Source organism: Diabrotica undecimpunctata, chromosome 9, assembly GCF_040954645.1.
Source record: "Diabrotica undecimpunctata isolate CICGRU chromosome 9, icDiaUnde3, whole genome shotgun sequence".
Classification (NCBI taxonomy): Eukaryota; Metazoa; Arthropoda; class Insecta; order Coleoptera; family Chrysomelidae; genus Diabrotica; species Diabrotica undecimpunctata.
Window position 1 is genome coordinate 71737842 of NC_092811.1, and position 22886 is coordinate 71760727.

The 22886-nt window shown below is 32.6% G+C and overlaps 2 protein-coding genes across 2 annotated transcripts; one reads left to right on the plus strand and one right to left on the minus strand.

Moving 5' to 3' along the window:
- The first annotated feature begins 10949 nt into the window (after positions 1-10949).
- On the plus strand, positions 10950-13119 carry LOC140449674 (uncharacterized). The gene is made up of 3 exons (XM_072542946.1): positions 10950-11061; positions 11228-11424; positions 11839-13119. The coding sequence occupies exons 1-3, from the start codon at positions 10985-10987 to the stop codon at positions 12819-12821; spliced, it is 1257 nt and encodes a 418-aa protein (XP_072399047.1). The 5' UTR covers positions 10950-10984; the 3' UTR covers positions 12822-13119.
- Positions 13120-20919: 7800 nt separating this feature from the next.
- On the minus strand, positions 20920-22134 carry LOC140451137 (uncharacterized). The gene has a single exon (XM_072544865.1). The coding sequence runs from the start codon at positions 22132-22134 to the stop codon at positions 20920-20922; it is 1215 nt and encodes a 404-aa protein (XP_072400966.1).
- Between the last annotated feature and the right edge of the window lie 752 nt (positions 22135-22886).

Genomic DNA, 22886 nt, shown 5'->3' on the forward strand with positions numbered 1-22886 from the left:
AACTAGAAGAAGATAAACGTCACAACAATGCAATGGAACATCTAGGCAAAGGATTATACCTGCGAAAAAACGCTAAAGGTGGCTTTGGATTATATTTAAAAAAGACAAAAAACATCCGCTGAAGCTACCTAATAGGCCTTTAACCAATGTGGATTTAAATAGATTTGTTAAACTACTTAAAATTTCAAATTTCCGCGGCGTGTTCATGCGAGATAATTTACCACGTAGCCCTCGTAAACATGAATGTGCTATTATTAATCTCGACATTTCCACAAACCTCGGTACACATTGGGTAGCTTACAGAAAGATAAACAACGATATAGAGTACTTTGATTCATATGGTTGCTTGAAACCACCGCGAGAACTAGTATCCTACTTGAACGGTGGGAGAATTTTCTACAATAACGATCAATATCAAAGTTATAACCAAATTAACTGTGGACATCTTTGTTTAAAGTTTCTCTACAATGGAACCATCTAACGATATATTGAGAAGTGCCATTTGCATTTTTATGAAAAATATAACGAGCGTTGTTTGGTATGAACTACCTCAAGATATTCGTCGCGCACTAGAAGATTATTTACCCTGCAAGAAAGACTATGATAGACATGAATGGAGTGATGTTTGCGGCATGTATATGGAAAGTAGATGTGTATTTTGTAATGTGTCATATTATGAGAAAAATTTGTAACAGTATAAGAATAAATAAAGGAATTTTTAACATATTTTGCTATTTAATTTCATACACCTATTCAAATGTATCAGTCATGTCTCGATTGTTGACCTTGACAAGTACTTCCAACGAGTTTTCGTTTACTCCTCAAGTACCTCTTGTGCTTGACCCTAACCGACAGTATTATGTAGCAGTGTTGGGATTTCATACATTTAATTCGATTCCAAACATCGATGGCGAAAAGTTTTACTACTACGAGAAAAATGATCGAAAAAAGTTGTGTAGCATCGATATTCCGTCTGGATCTTATGAAATTACCGATATCGAAACGTATATTTATAACGCATTAATCGATAAATATAATTCGATTCGAGATAATGAGTTCATCTTAAGACCCAACAACAATACGCTCAAGTGTGAAATCTTTAGTCAAGATCATGCTGTTACTTTCGAGAAAGATGACAGTCTCGGCAAAATATTGGGTTTCTCATCAAACAGAATATTGGTGCCAGGAAAAATGCATTCTTCGGACCAACCTGTAAACATTATAAAAGTATCGAGCCTACTTTTTGAATGCAACATTACCGAAGGAGCCTTTTACGAGGACAGACCTGCGCACACCGTTCTACATTTTCCGATAAGTGTTGATCCTGGTTTCTCTATTGACGAACGTCCTCATAATCCTATATACATACCAGTAAGCAATAGCATACGTGAAATTGCCAACATTACCGTTAGCGTACTCGATCAAGATTTAAGACCAGTCAACTTTAGAGGAGAGAAAAGTACACTTCATTTGGATTTTAAGGAAACGATATAGATGGGTTTAATTATAAAACAAAGCTCTACGCATCAATATCCATTAGTCTCACGCAAATCTTACAAGCGACGTGACGTGTCTGCTGTCAATAAAGCCTTTCTTGTTTCCATTGGATTACAGCTAAAAGATGTCAAAACGTCAATACATTCGACGACAGGTTCAGGAACCTCAACCACCTATTTTAGATCTGTACCAGAAACCTCAGTTCGACGATACTATTAGAAAAGAAGAATTTCGTACATATACACCTTACATCAAGTCATTTAATAATAGCGACGTTGTCGAGTTTATCATCAATCAATCAGATGCATTTTTTGCCATACACGAAACACTTTTGGAAATTAAAGGAAGTATAAAGAAAGTGGGTACTGGAACTGTTTCTCTTGCACCGAATGCTGGAGCCTTCTTGTTTGATACATGTACATACATCCAAAGTTCACACGACATGGAAATAGTTCGAGATCCTGGTGTAGTTAGCACTATTCGCAGTTTGTTGTGTTACACTCCTGACGATTCCAAGTATCTCAGTACTGCAGGATGGAACTATCCCAATAATCCACATTTATCGGGAGACAGCTTTAGTTTACTGATTCCGATAAAACATATTTTCAACATTTTCAACGATTACAATAAATTAACCTATGGTCGTCAAGTGTTTCGATTTGTTCGAGCACGTAATGATAGAGACAGTATTTTAGTGGAAGAACCTAATGCCACAACAACAACAACAGTGTCTTTCACTGTTACCAGCATGGAACTGAAGGTCAAACATGTCTTTCCGAATGACGATGTGAAAATTGACCTAATGACTCCGATTAAGAATAATACGCCGATAACCATACCTTTCCGTAAATGGGAACTTAATGAACTACCTTCACTTACGGCTGGATCCCGACGTGAGATATGGAGTGTAAAGACAACTTCAGCTGTTGAACGTCCACGCTATGTCATTGTAGCTTTTCAAACTTCTAAACGAGATGACATTCACGCCAATCCAACGTTATTCGATAACATTAAGGTGTCCAGCGTACGAGTGGTTATTAATGGTGAATATTGGCCTAACGAGAGAATGCAATTGGATTTTGCGAAAAATGATTATGCTATAGCTCACTACAACTATACCCAATTCTTTCCCAGTTATACTCATTCGTCAACAAAACATCCAATCTTGGATTATAATGCTTTTAAAAAATATGCTTTGTTTACTTTCGACTGCTCCAAACAGGATGATACGTCATTTAGATCGGGAACCGTTGATATTAAGTTGGAAATCGAAGCAGATGAAGGTTTTCCTGCAGGCACTCGAGCGTACTGTTTAATTGTCCACGACAGTCTACTCGAATACTTTCCTCTAACTGAAGTTATCAAAAATATCATTTAACTTGACTTATTCAATCATATCCAATTCAGTATACTATCAGCCATCATGAGGATCGCATTAGTTGACATTCAAGGATTCACTGTAGATGGGTGGTTTGTTCCCAAAGAACTCAGCATTGAAATTGGCTTTAAACATTGCCATTATATATTTAAACCTCCACAACCGTTTGCTACATTAAGTAATCAAGATAAGAAGACTGCTGTGTACTTGGAGAAAAACGTGCATGGTCTTCGGTATTCTAATGGAGATGTTAAATATTCAAAAATAAATAAAATACTGGAATCTAAGTTGTTGTATGCAGCTGACTACATCTACGTTCGCGGAGAACAACAAGCAGAATTTTTAAGATACAAATGTTATATGCTTGACGTCTGTCCCATAATTATTGATGTTTGCAAGTTTGATGATTCTCCATACTCCACTGGAGGCTTTGCTCCACATGAATACAACTGCCACGCTACTGGACTATTTTCCTGCTCCTCGATAAATGTGGATCACCTCCGTCAATGGCTGTGTAACAAAATATTACCTATATAAATTGGATTTTTTTAAATAAAAGATTAAAAGTTTTATTTTAGTTTTATTTTAACAGTTTTACATATTTATTTTAATGCAAGATGATTCGCATTTACGATTTACAAGAAATTTTTTAATGATATTAATCGCTATAAAGGCATTTATTACGAATATAATACTTAAGAGTATAATCGATAAACCATATTGATCGATGTCATCATTATTAGTTTTGTACCATTTTGAATCACTTTCGGTGTTATTTGGGGATATTAGCTTGATCTTATAGAATGCTCCTCCTGATTTTGGTATCGCTTTGAAAAATACTGGAAGCTGTCCATAATTCACCACTTCATGATCCATTAGAGTCCAGTTCGGTCGATTACAATCAGTTTTTTCATCATTAAAACATATCGCCTGGTTCTTAACGTTGTTTGGAACGTTTGTATAAAGGACATTGTTAACAATAGCTGTAAGGATGATGAATGAGGTTGTTAGTGGAGGCATCTTGTCGGTTGAATTCTTTTTAACGGGTATTGTGTTGTTTTTGGTAACTTTCTTTCTGACAAATTAAACTCTGCAAATCGTTTTTCAATTGCAGTTCTATCTTCGTACCACTGTATATCGGCTTTTAACTTTTGTATTTTTTCGTACAACTCTTCTAATCTATACCGTATGGAAGTCATCGATGAAATAAATGTCTTTCGCTCCAAAAGCCAATATAAATAATATTCTTAATCACCCCCACTACCCTGGTATAATAAATAGAAATAAATGTTTTAATTCTTTATTCAAAAATACTGCTATTTAATTCACTAATTGTATCTTCCTTATAATAATACAAATATTCCCTTAATGCTAAACTTACAATACTAGTATCACAAGAAGCCTCACAAAATGAATATAAAATGTCTATTGGTTGTAAATCGTTTTTGAATGAAGTAGCAATTTTTAACGCATTACAATAGTAATCTAAAAATCTCAGTCCTTCGAGAAAACGAATGCGTGGTAAAATTAACTTTTCATTTCCTTCAATAAGATTTTTAACATCTTTTTCAAATATCTGCAAAGTAACACCAAGTTTCTTAACATTGAGCCATTTAAGTTGATCTGTCGCTTGAGTTTCAATTGCTAACAATTCACAACATTCTGGAGGTTCGTCTTCACAATAGCATTGCAGAGGCATCAGGAAAAACTGATTATATTTACGGTTAAGTTCATCGATGAATTGGATCCAATCACATATACCGAACGATATCTCATTATTCTCGCTGCTTAATTTAACACCCGGCTCAAATGATCGAGCTGAACTTAATCCAACTAATACTTTTAAATGCTCAAAATTATACAAAGTATTAAGCAGCATCATTTCACTTTTGGCTCTTACTTCCACACTGTTCATGTTGTAATGACTACGTTTTACGAAATAACGCTGTGAACATGAACACGTTTAATTATATCTTCTTACCTCTCCCACGCTAAAACTATGTTGCGCAATATTTCGTAAGACTATTCATTTATGCATCACATGCCGGGCTTAATTATTAAATACAACGGAATGTGCACCTGCTTCCTGCCTCCATGCGAATATATTTTATCTCACATTAACTAGAATTCCAAAGTGCACGTGTTTCCGGCTATATATCGTGATCGCGTGAGACATTTTTAATAGCCGGCGTATCCGATGATGTCATTATTCTCAGTAGCAAGATCTATTTTATAAAGATTTCAACTGATCATGTAAAGTATAAATTGAAAAATAAACGAATTTTTGTTATTATGGTAATCGATAAAATATATACGAGGTAACTCGTAAAATATAAATTGAAAAAATTTAGAAGTTTTACGCTAATGGTTGTAGGTTTTAATTACAAAAAATACGAGGAAAAATTGCTCTCTTTGTCTGTCGTTCGTCTTCTTCTCTTTGTCAATTCATAGAACGCAGTCACCGACCAGCGATTGAACATCGTTCTCATTGGTTACGTTGGACGTGTAGCTTCGTTATTATTGGGGGGGCGTCTTTTCGGGAGGAATGGGGGGACTGGGGGCGTCTTTTCGGGGAATGGGGGGGACTGGGGGCGTCTTTTCGTTAATATTGTGGTACGACTCCACCATTAGTCGATGCACGTCTTTCTCATTGGCCGTTGATGCACACCATTGGCCTCCAACGTCACGAGGATGTCCGCCATTGGTCGAGGACACGTTTCTGTGGCATCATTGGTCGAGGAAAACGTTCTAACGTCACGAGGAGGGTGTTACTATGTCACCATTGGTCCCTCATCGCTATACCGCCATTTCTATGTTGTTTATTCAAATTCTAAGCTGTCATTGGTCGCTGGGGGTGTTGCTATTCCCACCACTGACGCTGCTATGCTGCCATTGGTCAACGACACGTTCCGACGTCACGAGGACGTCCACCATTGGTCAGCAAGACATTGGGGGACGTTCCTATGCCACCATTGGCCTGCTATTCCCACCACTGACGCTGCTATGCTGTCATTGGTCGACGACACGTTCCGACGTCACGAGGACGTCCTCCATTGGTCAGCAAGACATTGGGGGACGTTCCTATGCCACCATTGGCCTGCTATTCCCACCACTGACGCTGCTATGCTGTCATTGGTCGACGACACGTTCCGACGTCACGAGGAGGGCGTTACTATGTCACCATTGGCCTGCTATTCCCACCACTGACGCTGCTATGCTGTCATTGGTCGACGACACGTTCCGACGTCACGAGGACGTCCTCCATTGGTCAGCAAGACATTGGGGGACGTTCCTATGCCACCATTGGCCTGCTATTCCCACCACTGACGCTGCTATGCTGTCATTGGTCGACGACACGTTCCGACGTCACGAGGAGGGCGTTACTATGTCACCATTGGCCTGCTGTTCCCACCACTGACGCTGCTATGCTGTCATTGGTCGACGACACGTTCCGACGTCACGAGGAGGGCGTTACTATGCCACCATTAGCCTGATATTCCCACTACTGACGCTGCTATGCTGTCATTGGTCGACGACACGTTCCGACGTCACGAGGAGGGCGTTACTATGTCACCATTGGTCCCTCATCGCTATACCGCCATTTCTATGATGTTTATTCAAATTCTGAGCTGTCATTGGTCGCTGGGGGTGTTGCTATTCCCACCACTGACGCTGCTATGCTGCCATTGGTCGACGACACGTTCCGACGTCACGAGGACGTCCACCATTGGTCAGCAAGACATGGGGGGACGTTCCTACGCCACCATTGGCCGAGGGGCGTGGTCTAGAGACACGAGGTACGTTCCTACGTCACCATTGGTCGAGGGGCGTGGCCTTGAGACCCTAGGCACGTTCCTACGTCACGAGGGGGGCGTGGCCTTGACCCATGAGGATACGTACGCTTGACGATCGACGTGTGACGTCACTTCCGCTCCAGAAGGAACCCTATCTATCTACTGAAAATCAACATTTTGATGAAATTGACATAAATAAAATCAACTTTGTTGTAAAAACATTAGGTTTATCATATGATACCATTACTGATAATTTTAAACTGTCATCGCCAAAAATTAATATCAATGACTGTCTAACAAAAAGACAGGTATTAAGCTTTATATCAAAATTTTATGATCCTTTAGGATTAGCAGGTCCAGTGTTAGTCAAAGCAAAAGTTATAATGCAGACAATTTGGCTTCGTAAAATTAAATGGGATGAGGTACTGCCTAATGATTTTCAGGAAATTTGGAAAAATTTTATTACTGGTCTAATAAATATGCCAGTTTTAAAAATTCCAAGAAATTTAGCCTTTACTGATGCTGAAAGTATTGAACTTGTAGGGTACTGTGATTCATCAATGCAAGCATATGGAGCAGCACTTTATGCTCGAATTATTTGTCATGACACAGTTAATGTTAATTTAATTTGCTCAAAGTCTAGAATCGTTCCAATAAATAAAAAGTTAACTATACCTAAACTAGAGCTAAATGGTGCCTTGTTGTTAACTAATTTAACTTTTAAAATTCATAATTTGTTAAAAGCAAATATTAAAAAGATTTTTCTTTATTGTGACTCAAATATAGTATTGGCTTGGTTAAAAACCGAACCTGTCAAATTAACTCCTTATGTAGCTAATCGTGTTTTAAAAATTCAAAACATGTCCACAAACTTTAAATGGCTTTATATTAATAGCAAAGAAAACCCAGCAGACTGCCTTTCTAGAGGCTTGGAGCCTAATGATATTGAGTTGCATCCCTTATGGTTTACTGGTCCAAAAATGCTGTTGGACAAAAATTTTGCTCATAATGAGCTACCTGTTCAATTTCCTTATCCAATGCCTGAACAAAAAGTTAGGTAGTGTACATGTTATACAAACAAAGGAAAATACATTCTTTAAAAAATACTCCAATATAACTAAACTGCAAAGAATTACAGCATACATTCTACGATTTAAAAATAATTCTCTAAGTAAATTGAAAGGCACAGAAAAATTTTCTGGTAATTTAAATTTGCTAGAGTTAGATAATTCTTTAAAGGTAATTATAAAGTGTCAACAATATTATCATTTTTCTCAGGAAATTAAAGATCTTATATCAAATATAGTTTTAAAATCACCATTAAGTACGCTGTCTCCTTTTGTTGATGGTGATGGGCTTTTAAGAGTAGGTGGTAGATTACATAATTCTAACATCTTATATACTCAAAAGCATCCAATAATTTTGCCAAAGGCTAGTCATGTTACAGATCTCATAATAAGGCATGAACATTTGAAATTACTTCATGCTGGTCCCAGGCAAGTGCTAAGTTCATTAAATTTAAATTATTGGTTAATAAATGGAAACCGAGAAGTAAAAAAAATTACTAAAAAGTGTGTAATATGCTTCAACTTTAAAGCAAAATGTTCTGAACAATTAATGGGATCTCTACCAGAAACAAGAGTTTGTGCTGCTAGAGTATTTCAAAATGTGGGAATAGACTTTTGTGGCCCTTTTCTCGTCAAGCAATCGAGAATAAGAAAATCAATAAGCACAAAAGCCTATATAGCTCTTTTTGTGTGCTTTTCTGTAAAAGCTATCCACATGGAACTATTATCAGACCTTACTACTGAAACTTTTTTAGCAGCATTTAAGCGCTTCATTTCTCGCCGTGGGAAGCCTTTGAACGTATATTGTGATAATGGATCCACGTTCAAGGGTGCTAACAATCAAATTAATAACTTTTATAATCAATCAGTAAAAATAGAAAATGTCGGTTTAAATGAAAAAATTAAATTTAGTTTTATTCCCAGTTACTCCCCAGTTTTTGGTGGTTTGTGGGAGGCTGGAGTAAAAAGTGCCAAATACCACATAAAAAGAGTCATGGGCACAAATGAGCTCACATATGAGCAATTTAATACATTAATTGTACAAGTGGAAGGTATCTTGAATTCAAGACCACTTATGGCTATGTCACAAGATCCAACAAATCTGGAATATTTAACACCAGGACATTTTCTTATAGAAGCCCCCATAACCAGCTTTCCAGAACCTGATATTACCGAAGTTCCAAAAAATCGTATAAAATTTTGGAATCTCTGTACTCAAATGCAACAGCACTTTTGGAAAAAGTGGCATCAAGACTATTTAACACAGTTGCAAAATAGGCCAAAATGGAAAAATAAACTACCTAATTTAAAGGAAGATATGTTAGTCTTACTAAAAGAAGACAATATTCCATCATTTAAATGGGCACTTGCACGTATCACCAAGGTTATCCCTGGAAAGGATAAAATGGTTAGGGTTGTTGAAGTTAAAACCAAAAATGGGACCTATGTAAGATCAGTCACAAAGGTGGCAGTATTGCCATTCTATGAATAATTGTAAATAATGTAAATAAAATTAATTTAGTGTAAGAAGTAGTATAACTAGTATTTTAGATAGTAGCTATATTTGTAAGATTTCACATGAAATGCTCTGGCCCCCAGCATGTTGGAAACAATATCCAACACCTATGCAAAATTATTGGGACGCTTTGTAGGTTCGGGTGTGTTCGGTCGGAAGTGACAGTGTTTCTCCCTGCCACCACCAAAAAGTGACAAGTGACATTTCTGCGCCAGTGCATTCATTACGCATAACGCCATTTTTTTTAGTTGTAGTTTTATAAAAAGTAAAAACATACATTAGCTCTGGCTTGTTGCCATCTAATTATTATTATTATTGAACTAGTAAATATTGTATTAGCTCTGGCTTATAGCCATCTAATTATCATAAGTGAATGGTGAATAGTCTAAATTAAATAAAGGTGTAACTACAGTAAGTTTCGTGAGTCTTATTTCAATTAATTAAGTATACAGTCCGCTAACCATCGAGGCTTTATTGTGCGTCTCGTACAATAGTCCCTTTTCGATTCCTAAAATTGATACACGTAATAAATACCTTTTTCCGTTATGGCTAATTCCAAGTGTTATGTCAAAAGGGAGGTTATAAATAATATTGTACTTACATCATTCAAGGCAAGTTCTACCAGTTTTGAAAATCGGGAACTCATATTTTTAACTATTAAATGTCAACAATCAGTTGGTATAACAATATCTAACAAGAAACGTCCCCAAGGAATATTTTTTTAGCGAAATAATACGTGTTCACTCACTAACTGCATATCAATAACTGAAAAATAGAAGTGTAAAATCAAACACAGCAGTGATTTATTATTCTGGAAAAAGTCACTAAGTGCCATTAATGAGTTTTAACGCATATCTCTACAATTTGTTCGTATGTAAAAAGTTACTAAGTCGCTTAGGTATTTTTGACTGCTAAATATTTTCTGTATTACCGGGTTAGTGATTTTTTAACACACAAAAATAGCCATTTAGAACCACATTTAGCAAGTAGTGATTTTTATAATAGAAAGATATCGTCGGCTTACTGCCAAAAGTACTGCCGACAAGTGTCAAATTAGTTATTTTGAGATAATCGCATTTAAAAGTTTTAGAAAACGATATCGACATATAATATAACACTAGGAGTTTTTTCATTATTTTTTATTTTTACAAAATGTAACTAAGAATCACATAATAATACTTATAATTACGGTTTAGATTAAAAAACTTGATTAAACAATTACAGTTTTAGCAAATTGTAGGTTGTTGGGTTTTGCCAGTACCAAAATCGAGAATTGAATAAGTTGTCCATCGAAATAATTAACTTTAACTCTGTTAATAGGGAACTTGCATAAAATTTTAAATTCGAAAAAAATGCCTTAAATCATAACAAAACATAATTTAAAAAATATGTCAAACAAAAAAAAGTTGTTTTTGTCTTTAGGTTGGCCTCTAAAAACGATTAAAATCGAGAGAAAATTCAAATTATAGCAGCCAGTCCAAAACGCGTCCTCATTGGTCGTGACGTCATATAGTCAGAATGTTTAAAGATTGGCGCTATTAATTCATTACGTTTGACATTCGTTTACTTGTTATAGTAATTTTATGGTGTATTTCAGTTTTTATAAATCTTTAGATAGTTGCTGTGAACTATATATTTAATAATATTTGAGTGTTTTTGTTCAGATATATTTTTTAAAATGACCGAAGAGGGTTTTTCCAAAGGCCAGTCTGATAACTTGCCCATTGTAAATATGTTTATGGTAGCCACATATTTTCAAAACGGTGAAAATTTTTCCCTGGGAGAAGTTCGGGGAGTTAAAGCAGATAAGTAAGTACATATACTCCTATTACATTAATTTTATTGTGATTATTATTCTCATAATAAGTATTTAATGATAAAACTTAGTACTTTATATTAAGTAGTGTCAATATTATATGTTTATGCTATTGTACTGAAATTTAATCAAATTAACTTATTCATCGTTTGCATTTAGATCTGGCAGAGAATCATATGGAGATGCAGCTGTAGGATGGGTTCAAGTAAAAAGAAATAACATGATCTGTACTGTAAGGGCAAAAATAACACCTGAACATAATGTTAAGAAAAAACAGTATGCTGTAAGTTGTGAAATTAATGAAGAAACCGAGGAAGTACTTGATCTAAAGTGTTATGATTGTGCTGCTTCATTAGGTAAGTAGGTATTTTTATAAACAGATATGTATTTTGAATATTTTGAATTAAGAGCATTCTTGAAACAAAAAATTCTGATCTGAGACAAACATCAGCTGAGCTAAATTTTATACTGCATTTTGCAGTAAATATGAAGGAATAAACACTCTTTCATGGAAATTTATTTTAGCCCATTTTAATTCTGATAGGTAGTATCTAAATATACAGCCTTTATAATAATTTTGTTCTTGGTTTTTAAAATAAATATCACAATAATCTTGAAATGACATTTTAGTTAAAATATATATATATATATATATATATATATATATATATATATATATATATATATATATATTTTACTTACATTCGATAGTAGTTTTGCTTCTCTAAAAATATATGGACAATTTCTAAATTTCAAAACTTATGTTATAGGTGGGTGCAAGCATCAAATAGCTTTTCTGATGTGGTTGCACAGAAGAAGTGAAGAACCGTCAAAAACAGAAGTGACTTGCTATTGGGCCAAAAGTAAACTATCAAAAGTTGGTACAAGTATAAAATATTTAACACTTAAAGACTTTGGGGCCCCAGAGGAGTTAAGCTCAGATGAAGATAGTAACCAGTTCCTTCAAGAAGTAATAGACATGGGCATTAAAAACCAGTCTGAGAGCCAGTTATTGCAACATTTTAAAGATGATAATATAAAAAAAATAGGGATATTCCAGCTGCTGTTAAAATTTATTTCTACAGAACAGACCACATATAGTGAGTTTGTTGAATTTTGTTCAAATAGTATGAGTGAGCACATATGCTCAGAAGCTGCCATCAAAACTAGCACACAGTCCGATAGCAGTTTATGGTTCGAGTTACGATATGGCAGAATAACGGCATCAAAACTTTATGATGCAGCTCACTGTAAAAAATGCGATGGGGCATTTGTTGAACAAATACTTGGGGTCTCAAAATTTAAAGCAACTTCTGCAATGAATAGGGGTAAACAGTTGGAAGAAAGTATGATAAAATGTGTGCAAAAAGTATTTCAAATAAAATTAAACCGTATTGGCTTACAGTTAAACCCCAAATTTCCAATTTTTGGCGCTTCACCTGATGCCATATGTGAGGAATATATTGTGGAAATAAAATGTCCTCAGACTAATAAAACTGTAGCTAATTATTTAACAAAGGACAATAAAATAACTGCTAAATATAATGCACAAGTTCAACTTCAAATGTTTATGTTTGCTAAAAAAAAGTGTTTATTTTGTGTTGCTGATCCAGAATTTGAAAATAATTCTAATTTCAATTATACATGGGTGGACTATGATGAAAATCATTTGGAGAGTTTGATGACAGCTGCTGAAAGTTTTTGGATGCATAATATTTTTCCCCGTTTATTAAAATCTGTAGATAAAAAATAAGAAGCAGAGGCTGACCACAAATTAGGTGGTTAGATGGAGTTGAGACCGATTTAGGGATATTAGAGATCAGTAGATGGCAACACGTCACCAGAAACCGAACAGAACGGCAATGACTCTTAGAGCAAGCAATCCACAGAGGATCGTCGAGCCAAAGATGATGGGGAGATAGAAAATAAAATTATTATTTCTATCCTTGGGTAACAGTTTGTCCTTCAGGCAGTTATAGCTGTAATATTTGAATTTAATTAACAACCATATCAGCAATTCAGAGAAAAATCACAAATTAACAGTTGGTCGTTGTGTCACTTCTTTACTTTTTTCATCAGTATTTCTTTGTACACTTTTTTCTGAATAATCTTATTCGCTACATTTACCAACATCTGTAAGGTAACTTTGTCGTACTGACTAGGAGACAGAAACACATGTCTACAGCTGCATTTGTTTTATAGGCTGAATCCAATATTTGTTCAATGTATTTATTGTTATATACTATTTTTTGTTGATTATACTGTACTCTTTATATAATAAAAATAATTATAAGGCTTGGTAATGTATTGTAATCTTTATTGTATGAGTATTAGGGAAAACATATTACAGGTTCAGTTTGAAAAATCTTTATTAAAGGTTTTGTTTAATTATCTACATTATTTCTAAAACATAAGTCAACATCACTGTAAATTATAACAAAACAGCAAAAAAAGAGTGTGACACTTGACTGAAGTGAATACTTCTTATAGCGTGTTATTACTATAATGTAGGTTAATGAAATTTTATATCCGCTTATTATTGATTTTTTAATGTGTTATAATAACAATACACATTTAAGTTCTTTATAATTTAAAAAATCTTACGTTCTTTAAAATCTAAAAAAGTTTATATAATTTTATTATATAAGTATATCTTGTACAAATACTTTAAAATCAAAATTAGCCAAATCTTTCAAGTCGTTCAAGAGTTAATAGAAAATATATATTATGTAAAATTATAAGTATACATGTATGTATATTATGTATATTACAGTATACTGCAAGATTAACAAGTCTTGATTTTTCGAGTCACGCTAAATAGAATTTTAGACCTATGCAAAACATCATACAGAGCGATAAAAAATATTCACTTCAAAATGTTTAAATTGTAAACGGTTTTGATTTCTATATTAATATTTATTACAAAATACAATATTAGTTTTTTCGAAAATATACAGTACCTAATACATGTGACTACAAAGCTTAATATAGGATGTACTAATAAAATGTGACATGTTGCATACAAAGAAATAAAGTCAAAAATACAATATGAAGTTTAAGTTTAATAAACTGTTTTTAAATTTTTTTTTAAATATTTCTTGCTATTTTTAAAGAGATGTTATCCTGAAATTAGACTGACTTACAAATTAACTAAGCAGTTAATATGGAGTCACAATATTTGTCCTCAGATAGGTACTTATGAGGACTTATATTGAAATCAAGTAGAAAATAAATTGTTTTTTATTTATTATGTATCTATTGTACACATTTTAAATAGTAATGTAAACTGCATTGTATATAAAGGAAAAAATATAGGTTTATTATATGTATAGGTTTATCTACATTATAACATAAATCAAAATCAGTGTAAATCATTACAAACAATAAAAAATGTAAGTCAAATATTTAAACTCTAAGCTATTTTAATTTCTATACCCATCTTTATTGGAAAATACAATTTAAGTAGTTAGTTTTCTAAAATTTACAGTGACTAAGTACAAAGCTGAATATATAAACTAATAAAATATGACATACTGGGAACAAACAGTACCTAGTTTCCTAGATGAAAGTAAAACATACACAATGAAGTTTTTAAAGCATTACTTTCCTAAAATTAGACCAGACTGCAAATTTACTAGCCCACAAGCTATTTTTATTAGATGGTCCATATAAGGTATCAACTTATTGTCAACACATGCATGGGGAGCCAAGAATGCAAATTCTCTTAATCTGCGTATGACTCTTTCAACATGAATCCTTAAACTGGCAATGCTCTTGGTTTCTATCACTTCAATTGGACTTAATTTTGTGTTTGAAGATACACTTGGTGGTCTAATTAATTTGCACCCTTTAACAACCAATAAATGTTCTATATGTTTAAAACCCCTATCTGTCATGATAGACACCTTGGGAGGAAGCATACACAAAAACCCACTGTTCTCTATAATAACTGCATCAGATGTTCGACCACCAAAAGCATTAGAAATGAAATTAATAATGCCATCAGGAGTACAAGATATTAAATATTTTAGTGTATTACACTTCTTATACTCTGACCAAGTTAAAGATTGTTTAATAGAATCTAAAGGTTTTTCTATTTCAATCTCTAAACAATCAATAATACATAATACATCACTGTATCGAGCTCGAAAAGCTATTGGTAAATTTGATTTTATGCTGTTAATGTTGGGTGTCAGTATAAGCTTTCTTACATATTTACTAATGATTGGTAATGATTTTGAAAAAATTCTTGATGCATAACTCTCACTTATACCAAAATCATCCCCTAGTAGTGTAAATGCCCTGTTCTAATTTTTTTTAAAGTTAAAAAAATATTCCAATTTGGTAACTTACAATAGTTTTGTAATAACTGAAAAGTATAATATGCATATTCAGGTAATCCTAGATATATCCTGGGTCTCTTTTCCATCTTCATTAGGGTACACTTTAATGTCAAGTTTTTAAATTGATTTTCAATATCCTGCACTTCCTCATCATATGATTGATGATCACTTACACAACCAGCACTATAACTACTATAAACAGATTCTTCACTTTCAGACTCAGTTTTAGAGGTATCAGATCCAAATTCGTTTTGTGGACAAAAGGTTGGTACATTGAGTTTCAGTGGTGATGTCCCAATATCTCTACTAAAAACTATGTTTAATGATAAATTACTAACAGAATCACCACAATCTAACTTGCATTGTACACTTTTACTCCTGAATTTTGTGAGTCTGAGTTGAAATATCACTTTTTTGATTGGTTTCAATGACACTATCAATTTTTAAAGTGTCTATATCATTTTGCAGAATACTCCCAAAACATTCTGAAGACTGTGAAGAAGTTGAAGCAACTGCATCCTCAATTAATTGATGTTTAACCCTCTTAAGTGCTGTTATTCTAGGATAATGAGAATGTGCCCTTTTCCTATCTGGTTGACAATTAAATATGTGAGGGACAACATTTAATTTCATCCTCTTTTGGCCACCCATAAGTTTGAATTTAATATAGTTTTCCATATCATTTTCCAACTGAAACAGAATTTTATATAATTAATTATTTTTTATCTTTTATATTATATATACCTATATATATATATATATATATATATATATATATATATATATATATATATATATATATATATATATATATATTGTAGGTAGATAACATGAAAGAGTTTGAACAGTTTATGTGATTTTCGAATACCTATTTTTATACATTAGGTATTTATTTTAGGTTATGAACATAAAACTTTATTATTATGATTACCTTATTTTAATTTTACAGTAAAAACAGTTCTAGAAAAATACTGTCTAGGTAAACATTATTCAATATGTAATGTACATCTACCAAATAGAGGTACCAAGAGTTCTATCAAAAAAACACATGATTATTTGTTTAAAGAAAACTATTAAGCAGACAACAGATATTAAATACTTACATTAAAATGATCTTCACATACATGAAGAGCTTAAGCAGTAACTGAAATATCCCTTCGACAGGCACGTAACCAGTTTAAACGCCGTTTTTTATCGACTGGTAATCTAATAAATATTTTGTTGGGGGTTTTAATGGTTGTACTTTTACACAATGGTACTAAACAACACTTGTAGTATTTACTTTTACTTTCCATAGTAAAAACACACACAATTCAACACTCTCTCTTCAAAAACTGTATCAAACACCAATATAAACAAAATAGTTTATACTTTTATAATGCTTTTATACATATAATATAGATACATATAATATTTATTATTGATATATGATATATATACATATAATATACAATAAAATAGAAAACCTGTAAACCCTAAAAATGTACAATTTAACTTAAATACCCTACATGAAAATCCCCTAAATAAAGTTATATATATTGTCAGGAGACCTGACATACAGACAATACCACTAAGTGACGTCACAAGGGTTCGCGCGCTTTTTCGATCGTTTGAAATGATTTTTATACAGGGAAGATTTTAAATTTGAATTGCTAAGTCATTATGAGTTTTTGAGGCGTGAAATTTTGGAAATCTTATTTTTAAATGAAACTGAACGTTATTATATAATAAAAAAAAATGTGCAAGTTCCCTATTGTTGATAAAAAAATATTAATCTTCATCATCTGAACTGTCTTGTACATCTGGTTCCTGGGTTATTTCTGGTTTGCCAGATAATGTTGATAATCCCTGAAACCAACAGTGATACTCTTCCGGTATGGTAAAGTTCTTGCATAGTTTGAAAAGATCTTTCTTTTTCGCCATGCTTATAGGAAGTGGTTATTGATAAAGTCTTTTTAAAACAATGGGCAGTGTTAGTGACGCCTTAATATTTGTGTTGTTGGTGGACATTTTGGTTCTTTTAGGTTTACTTGCAGAGCATAATGTTTTTGGATTACTCTCTTTTATTGCTCCTTCAAAAACATTAATGTAATCAAAATTATCAGAAAGGTCATAATTGTAATAAATACGACCAAAGTGGCCTTTCACAAATGTTAAACATTTGATTTTAAGCCATTTCACTTGTTTTCCGTTTTGGTTAATAGTAGAGTGTTAGAGGGGGTTTAGCAATCAAGAATACAGCGAAATAGCGTGGTACAGGCAAAAAATCCTTGATCGTGTAGTCTGAAGGGGGTTTGTGGATCAGCGTTGGGAAGTTGATGGGGGGCTATGAAATCATAATGTTTGGCTTTAATGGGGGGGGGGACTGTGGATCATGATTGTTATATAGGGGAGTATTAGTAGTTCTTGGAGTATCTAAAAGGTCCTGTGGGTGTTATTCTGGGGGTTGGCAGTAGGTTTGGACCAAATTTCTGTATATTATGTGGGTTTTGAATCACGAATGATATACCCGACCGTTCTGGGTGTATGTATGTATGTGTGTGTGTGTGTGTGTGTGTGTGTGTGTGTGTGTGTGTGTGTGTGTGTGTGTATGTAAAAAATAGAAAAGAAATATAATTCTATTTTTTTATTGTTTTAAAATGTATGTATGTATATCAGTATACTAGTTTTCTTAGAATCACACAGTTTAGGTTCGAAAAGAATTGTTTTATTGATGAAAAGTAGGCTGTTGTATATACTACTAATAATAATATTTAGTTGTGATTAAATATTTACTATACAAGTACATATTTGCTTTAAAATGTCCAGACCAATAATTTTGTATAAATTATTGTTAAGAATTTACCTGGTATTAAACAAAACCAATAATATAATTTAGTTGTGATTAAATATTTACTAAATATCCAAATACGTACCTGCTTTAACAAAAATGTTATTAAGAATTTTTACTTGAAACCGAAGAGAAACAAGTCCATTAATTTATTATTCATTAAATATTGCAAAAATAAATATTTGCATTATTTGATTAGATCAATAATTTTTGAATAAATTATTATTAAGCATATTAACCTTTAAGAGTATTAACAAAGAAAGTCATTATAAATTGACTTGTTTATTGAGGAAACAAGTCCATAAACAAATGTTGAAAAAGATGACATTTTAATCTGCATAATATTATAAGAACATTATGTCGATAAATTTTTAAATATTTAATTATATTGTATAATAATTCTAAGTCATTCGTATGCAAATCACATTCATATTAACATCCTTAACTGTATATAAATAGGTACACAAATAAAAAAAAAATCATTTTATTTTGTCTTTAAACCACAAAAGAAAAGAAGAACTAATCTGGTAAGTAAAATCATTTTTTATATATTATGTAATTACTATAATTTACACTGATAAACAAAATTTGCATTTAGAAATTTGTAGGTATTTTATTACTGTTTTATGTTCTCATGTTTCGTTGCAAATTACTGTCTTATTTCTAAAACAAAGAAATAAAAGAAAAAAATAGTATTTTTAGTCCGAAATAAATAAAAAACATAAAGTTCTATTTAATTTTAATAAAATATACATTTTATATAAAATAAATAAACAAATATTGCCAAAATGAATACTTTTTCTAACTTATTTCGCACATCGACCTTGTTTTATTTCCAATTGTTGTGACTTTTCCCGCATTCTCCTCAATAAATTAAATATAATTCCTGCAATCATTATTGTTAGGCAAACTGCGATATAATACAAGATCAAACTAGTACACTGCTGATTTGTCCCAGATTCGCAATTTATGATTTTGGTCCACAAAGTCTCAACTATTCTTCCATGTTGCTTTAAAAATTTAAGTTTAAAGTTTATACTATCTTGTGGTATTGTTGCGTTCAGAGTTAGTGAAATATTTGGAACGTATATAGTCATTTTTGTCCAGTTAGAGCAGGTTTCATAATGATTTCCGTGGTCAAAACAGATCCAGACTTCTTGAGTATTAAACGGGTGAGAAAGAAATAGCGTATTGTTTATGACTGCAGTTAAAAGTATATATTGTACATCCAACATTTTCCATATCACTAAAAAAAATTATCTATTTTCTTCTATTTATATAGAGAGTTGAGTGTAAAAATTATGCTTGAATGGATCAAAATGATTAATACATTTAGAAAAATGCACTTATAGTCCATTTTATTTTTTTCACGTTTCTCGATTGTTTTGCTGTCACTAGTTTCCGTTTTGTTATTTTTATTGTTTTTTTCACCACGTTTTTTTTGATTTATTTTGTTGTCACTAGTTTCCGTTCTGTTGTTTTTATGGAAAAGATTGTGTATATTCGATGCAAACGTACAATTAGGACTGAATTTTATATGTTCCTTATAAATGTCATCATTTGTCATCCATCTATAAATTTCTACATTACAATGAAAACATTTTACAATATCTTGTAGTTGTAAAAAATAAAAGCCATATGCAGCCAACTCAATGGCCGATATCAGTCCTTTCCAGTTTTTAAACGTCGATAATCTATAATAGAAATTAGTTAAACTAGTTGTGTTAAAATCATTGTGATAAAAGCCAGCTATATCGTAACCTCTTTCTTTATCACACATCGTGAATACTAATAAAATTTATAAAAAATATTTGCCTTTATATGATACAGAAAGGGTGGGGAAATAAATAAAACATGTTATTTTTTTTTTTTTCAACAATTTATTGCATAACAAACGTATCGAACAAATAATATACATTAGTTAAAGCACACATACATAAATTGTTGGTATGTCCCATACATTTCGGCAAAGACATTTGGAGACTAGGAGTTTCTTCCAATTCATATACTTTATCTTTCAAGTAGGTCCTAATGTATTCAGCTTTTTCTTTTCCTTTAACCATTACGACTGAAGCGTTTTTTGTGTGAAAATGTAAAATATTGGAAAACTGAAACATTGGTGTGAAACCGTTTTTCCATTGTAAAAAATGGTAGTTGCTCGATAACCAATTGGCTTTTCGGAAATCCTCCAAATCTAATAGTTTTTTTGCAAAAGGAGGTCGAAAAATATAATGGGCTGCTTGTTTTCCATCGTATATGGCCAATTCCTTAGGAAAAAACTTTTTCTTACCTATTGTAAAGCCCTGAACGTCAACGACTACTCGCATATTTGAAGTTGTCGTAACTGACGTATAGTTGTTTTGTAATTGAGATATATTTGTAGGTCTTGTTTAAGAATTTTCAATTTTTGGAGATGCTGCTTACGCAATCGTTCTTTAAAAGAGACTAATTTAACAAAATTAAAATAACAGAGACGATGTCGTAAATTTGGGAATAACTTATTATTATTTGTGTATGAATTCATTAAAAAAATTTCAATCAGAAAAGAAAAAGGAAAAATGTATGTATGTTTGTTTGTAAAGTCTGTATGTCTGTTAGTGACTTTCGAAAAATAAAAAAAAAAGTTTATACTTGTCTCTAAAAGTCTGTTAGTGACTTTCGATAATTGAGAAAAATGATTATACTTGTCTTACAATCTTTGTTAGCGGGTTGTAATAAAATTCTTTCTCATGTAAAATGAGACAGTACGCTGAGATATTAGTACCTATTGGCTTAGTAGTTTCAAATTCAATTCTCAGAGTAACAGATCCACTTTGAAGAACTTCAGGCTGACGAGAGCAATCGATATGTACTATGGGTGCTTTTTCCTTAAATTCTTGTGGAGTTAATAATGGTTGATTACTTGTTAGATGATAATAAGATTCTTGAAAATTTGCAAACATTTCATATAAAGTAGCAAAGCGGTTACTGTCAAAATCTAGCTCCAGATCATTGTACGGATATCTGTTAGAATTTAGAAAAACACGAATATTTCTCAGGTTACAATGATCAAATTGACTCAGGTCCTTTAACAAATTTCCTTTTCTTCCGTCTTGTAATGCAATAATAACATGCCTCGGGCTTTCTAATTTAGTAGATGTTTTGACAGGCCACGTATGTCTCGTGGAATTTGGCAAAGCAGGGTATTCGATTAGCTCCCAGCTTCTAAATTTAATGGGTAGCTCATTATTACTATTGAGGATTTTATTTAATATAATCTGTTGAGAAATCGAAGGAGTAACGTGAGGAACATGCCATGATAGCTTTAACAGCTTTATCTTTGGATGTTCTGTCTCATCTGTTGATAATACTGCGTCTATGTCATCTTTATCTCGAATCAGTACCAATTCTTGTCTCATTCCCATAATAATTTTTGTAAAATCTTCAAATATTCCCAACCAAAGTCTGAGCGGAATAAATAAATTAAAATTTCCTTTGTCATCAGTTAGAATGCGGTCTTTTTCATTTGGACACCACCCTGCGTTAATTAAAAGTTTAGATGTATTATCGTTTAATGACAAATAATTTTTAATAGTAGAAACTAAGCCCAGATTTCGTACGGAATCTACATTTACCCCGTTTAATTCATATCGAATTTCTCGAAACAAGTAGGCAATAGCGTTATTAATAAATTTGAATTTTGTTGGAACTTGATTTTTGTCGGTCAGTAATTGACCTTCAATGTAAATATAGCTATTACTGGGCGCAGTAAGGGCGTCAAAATCTGTTATTATTATTCTGACCTCATCATTGTAGTTAGGAGATGCTGAATTGTACGGTTGATAACTATGAAATTGGCAGTTTTCGATTGATGTATCACTAAAGGGCTCATCGGTAACACTTAATAAATCCATTATTAAATAAGAACGTGAAAACCAAGCGCTTTCAAAAAGTTACGATTGCGTACGGTTAGCAGTTTGGGCCGCGCTGTCGAAGAACTGTAATGTTTTTTGTTGCGTTGTCGTCTTTTATAGTTTTGTAAATGTTTCGGAAAAGCAGCAGTTTTGTAAAAATGCAATACCATATTTGCTATTGAATTTTCCGCAAATGTAGACGTACGGTAATTGTTTCACCTCGAAAATTGATCAATTCACCTGTTTGATCCAAAACTCGGACAGTTATGTTGTTAATAGTTTTAACACTAACGGGAAAATACAATATAGTAACAGGTTGTTCAACTATTTTATAGCCACTCGGAACGGTCGGAAAGAACTCGTGAATAATATGAACAGGATCGGAATTTAAAAAGGAACCAGTGGCTATATTGCAATCCAAGAGAATTGTGTTTACTTTCAAGATATTAACTGGAACTGAAGATGTATGTTCTTTGTTAGGTTCAAGTTTTATTTTTGGAAATCCCAGTAAAGATCCTATTGAATTATCTACACTAAAATCAATCCAATCGTTACTTTTCAAGGAAATTAGTGAAGTTATGGGATCTCCAGTAATATGAATTATTGTTTCATTACCTTCAATAAACTTATTTTTAATTATTTTTATAAGGTCGTTCATTTCGTAAGCTCCTGTGGGAATTTTATATTTAAATTTATTCTCGGCACCCCAAACGAGCATGTTATTAGTTTTGTCTACATTAGGGATAGTATTA

What these genes read in the sequence shown, in the direction of transcription:
- LOC140449674 (XM_072542946.1), top strand. Translation starts at nt 10,985, where the DNA reads ATGTTTATGGTAGCCACATATTTTCAAAACGGTGAAAATTTTTCCCTG. An exon ending in CGGGGAGTTAAAGCAGATAA is followed by an intron (nt 11,062 to 11,227) that starts GTAAGTACATAT and finishes GTTTGCATTTAG; the next exon opens with ATCTGGCAGAGAATCATATG. An exon ending in TGATTGTGCTGCTTCATTAG is followed by an intron (nt 11,425 to 11,838) that starts GTAAGTAGGTAT and finishes CTTATGTTATAG; the next exon opens with GTGGGTGCAAGCATCAAATA.
- LOC140451137 (XM_072544865.1), bottom strand. Translation starts at nt 22,134, where the DNA reads ATGGATTTATTAAGTGTTACCGATGAGCCCTTTAGTGATACATCAATC.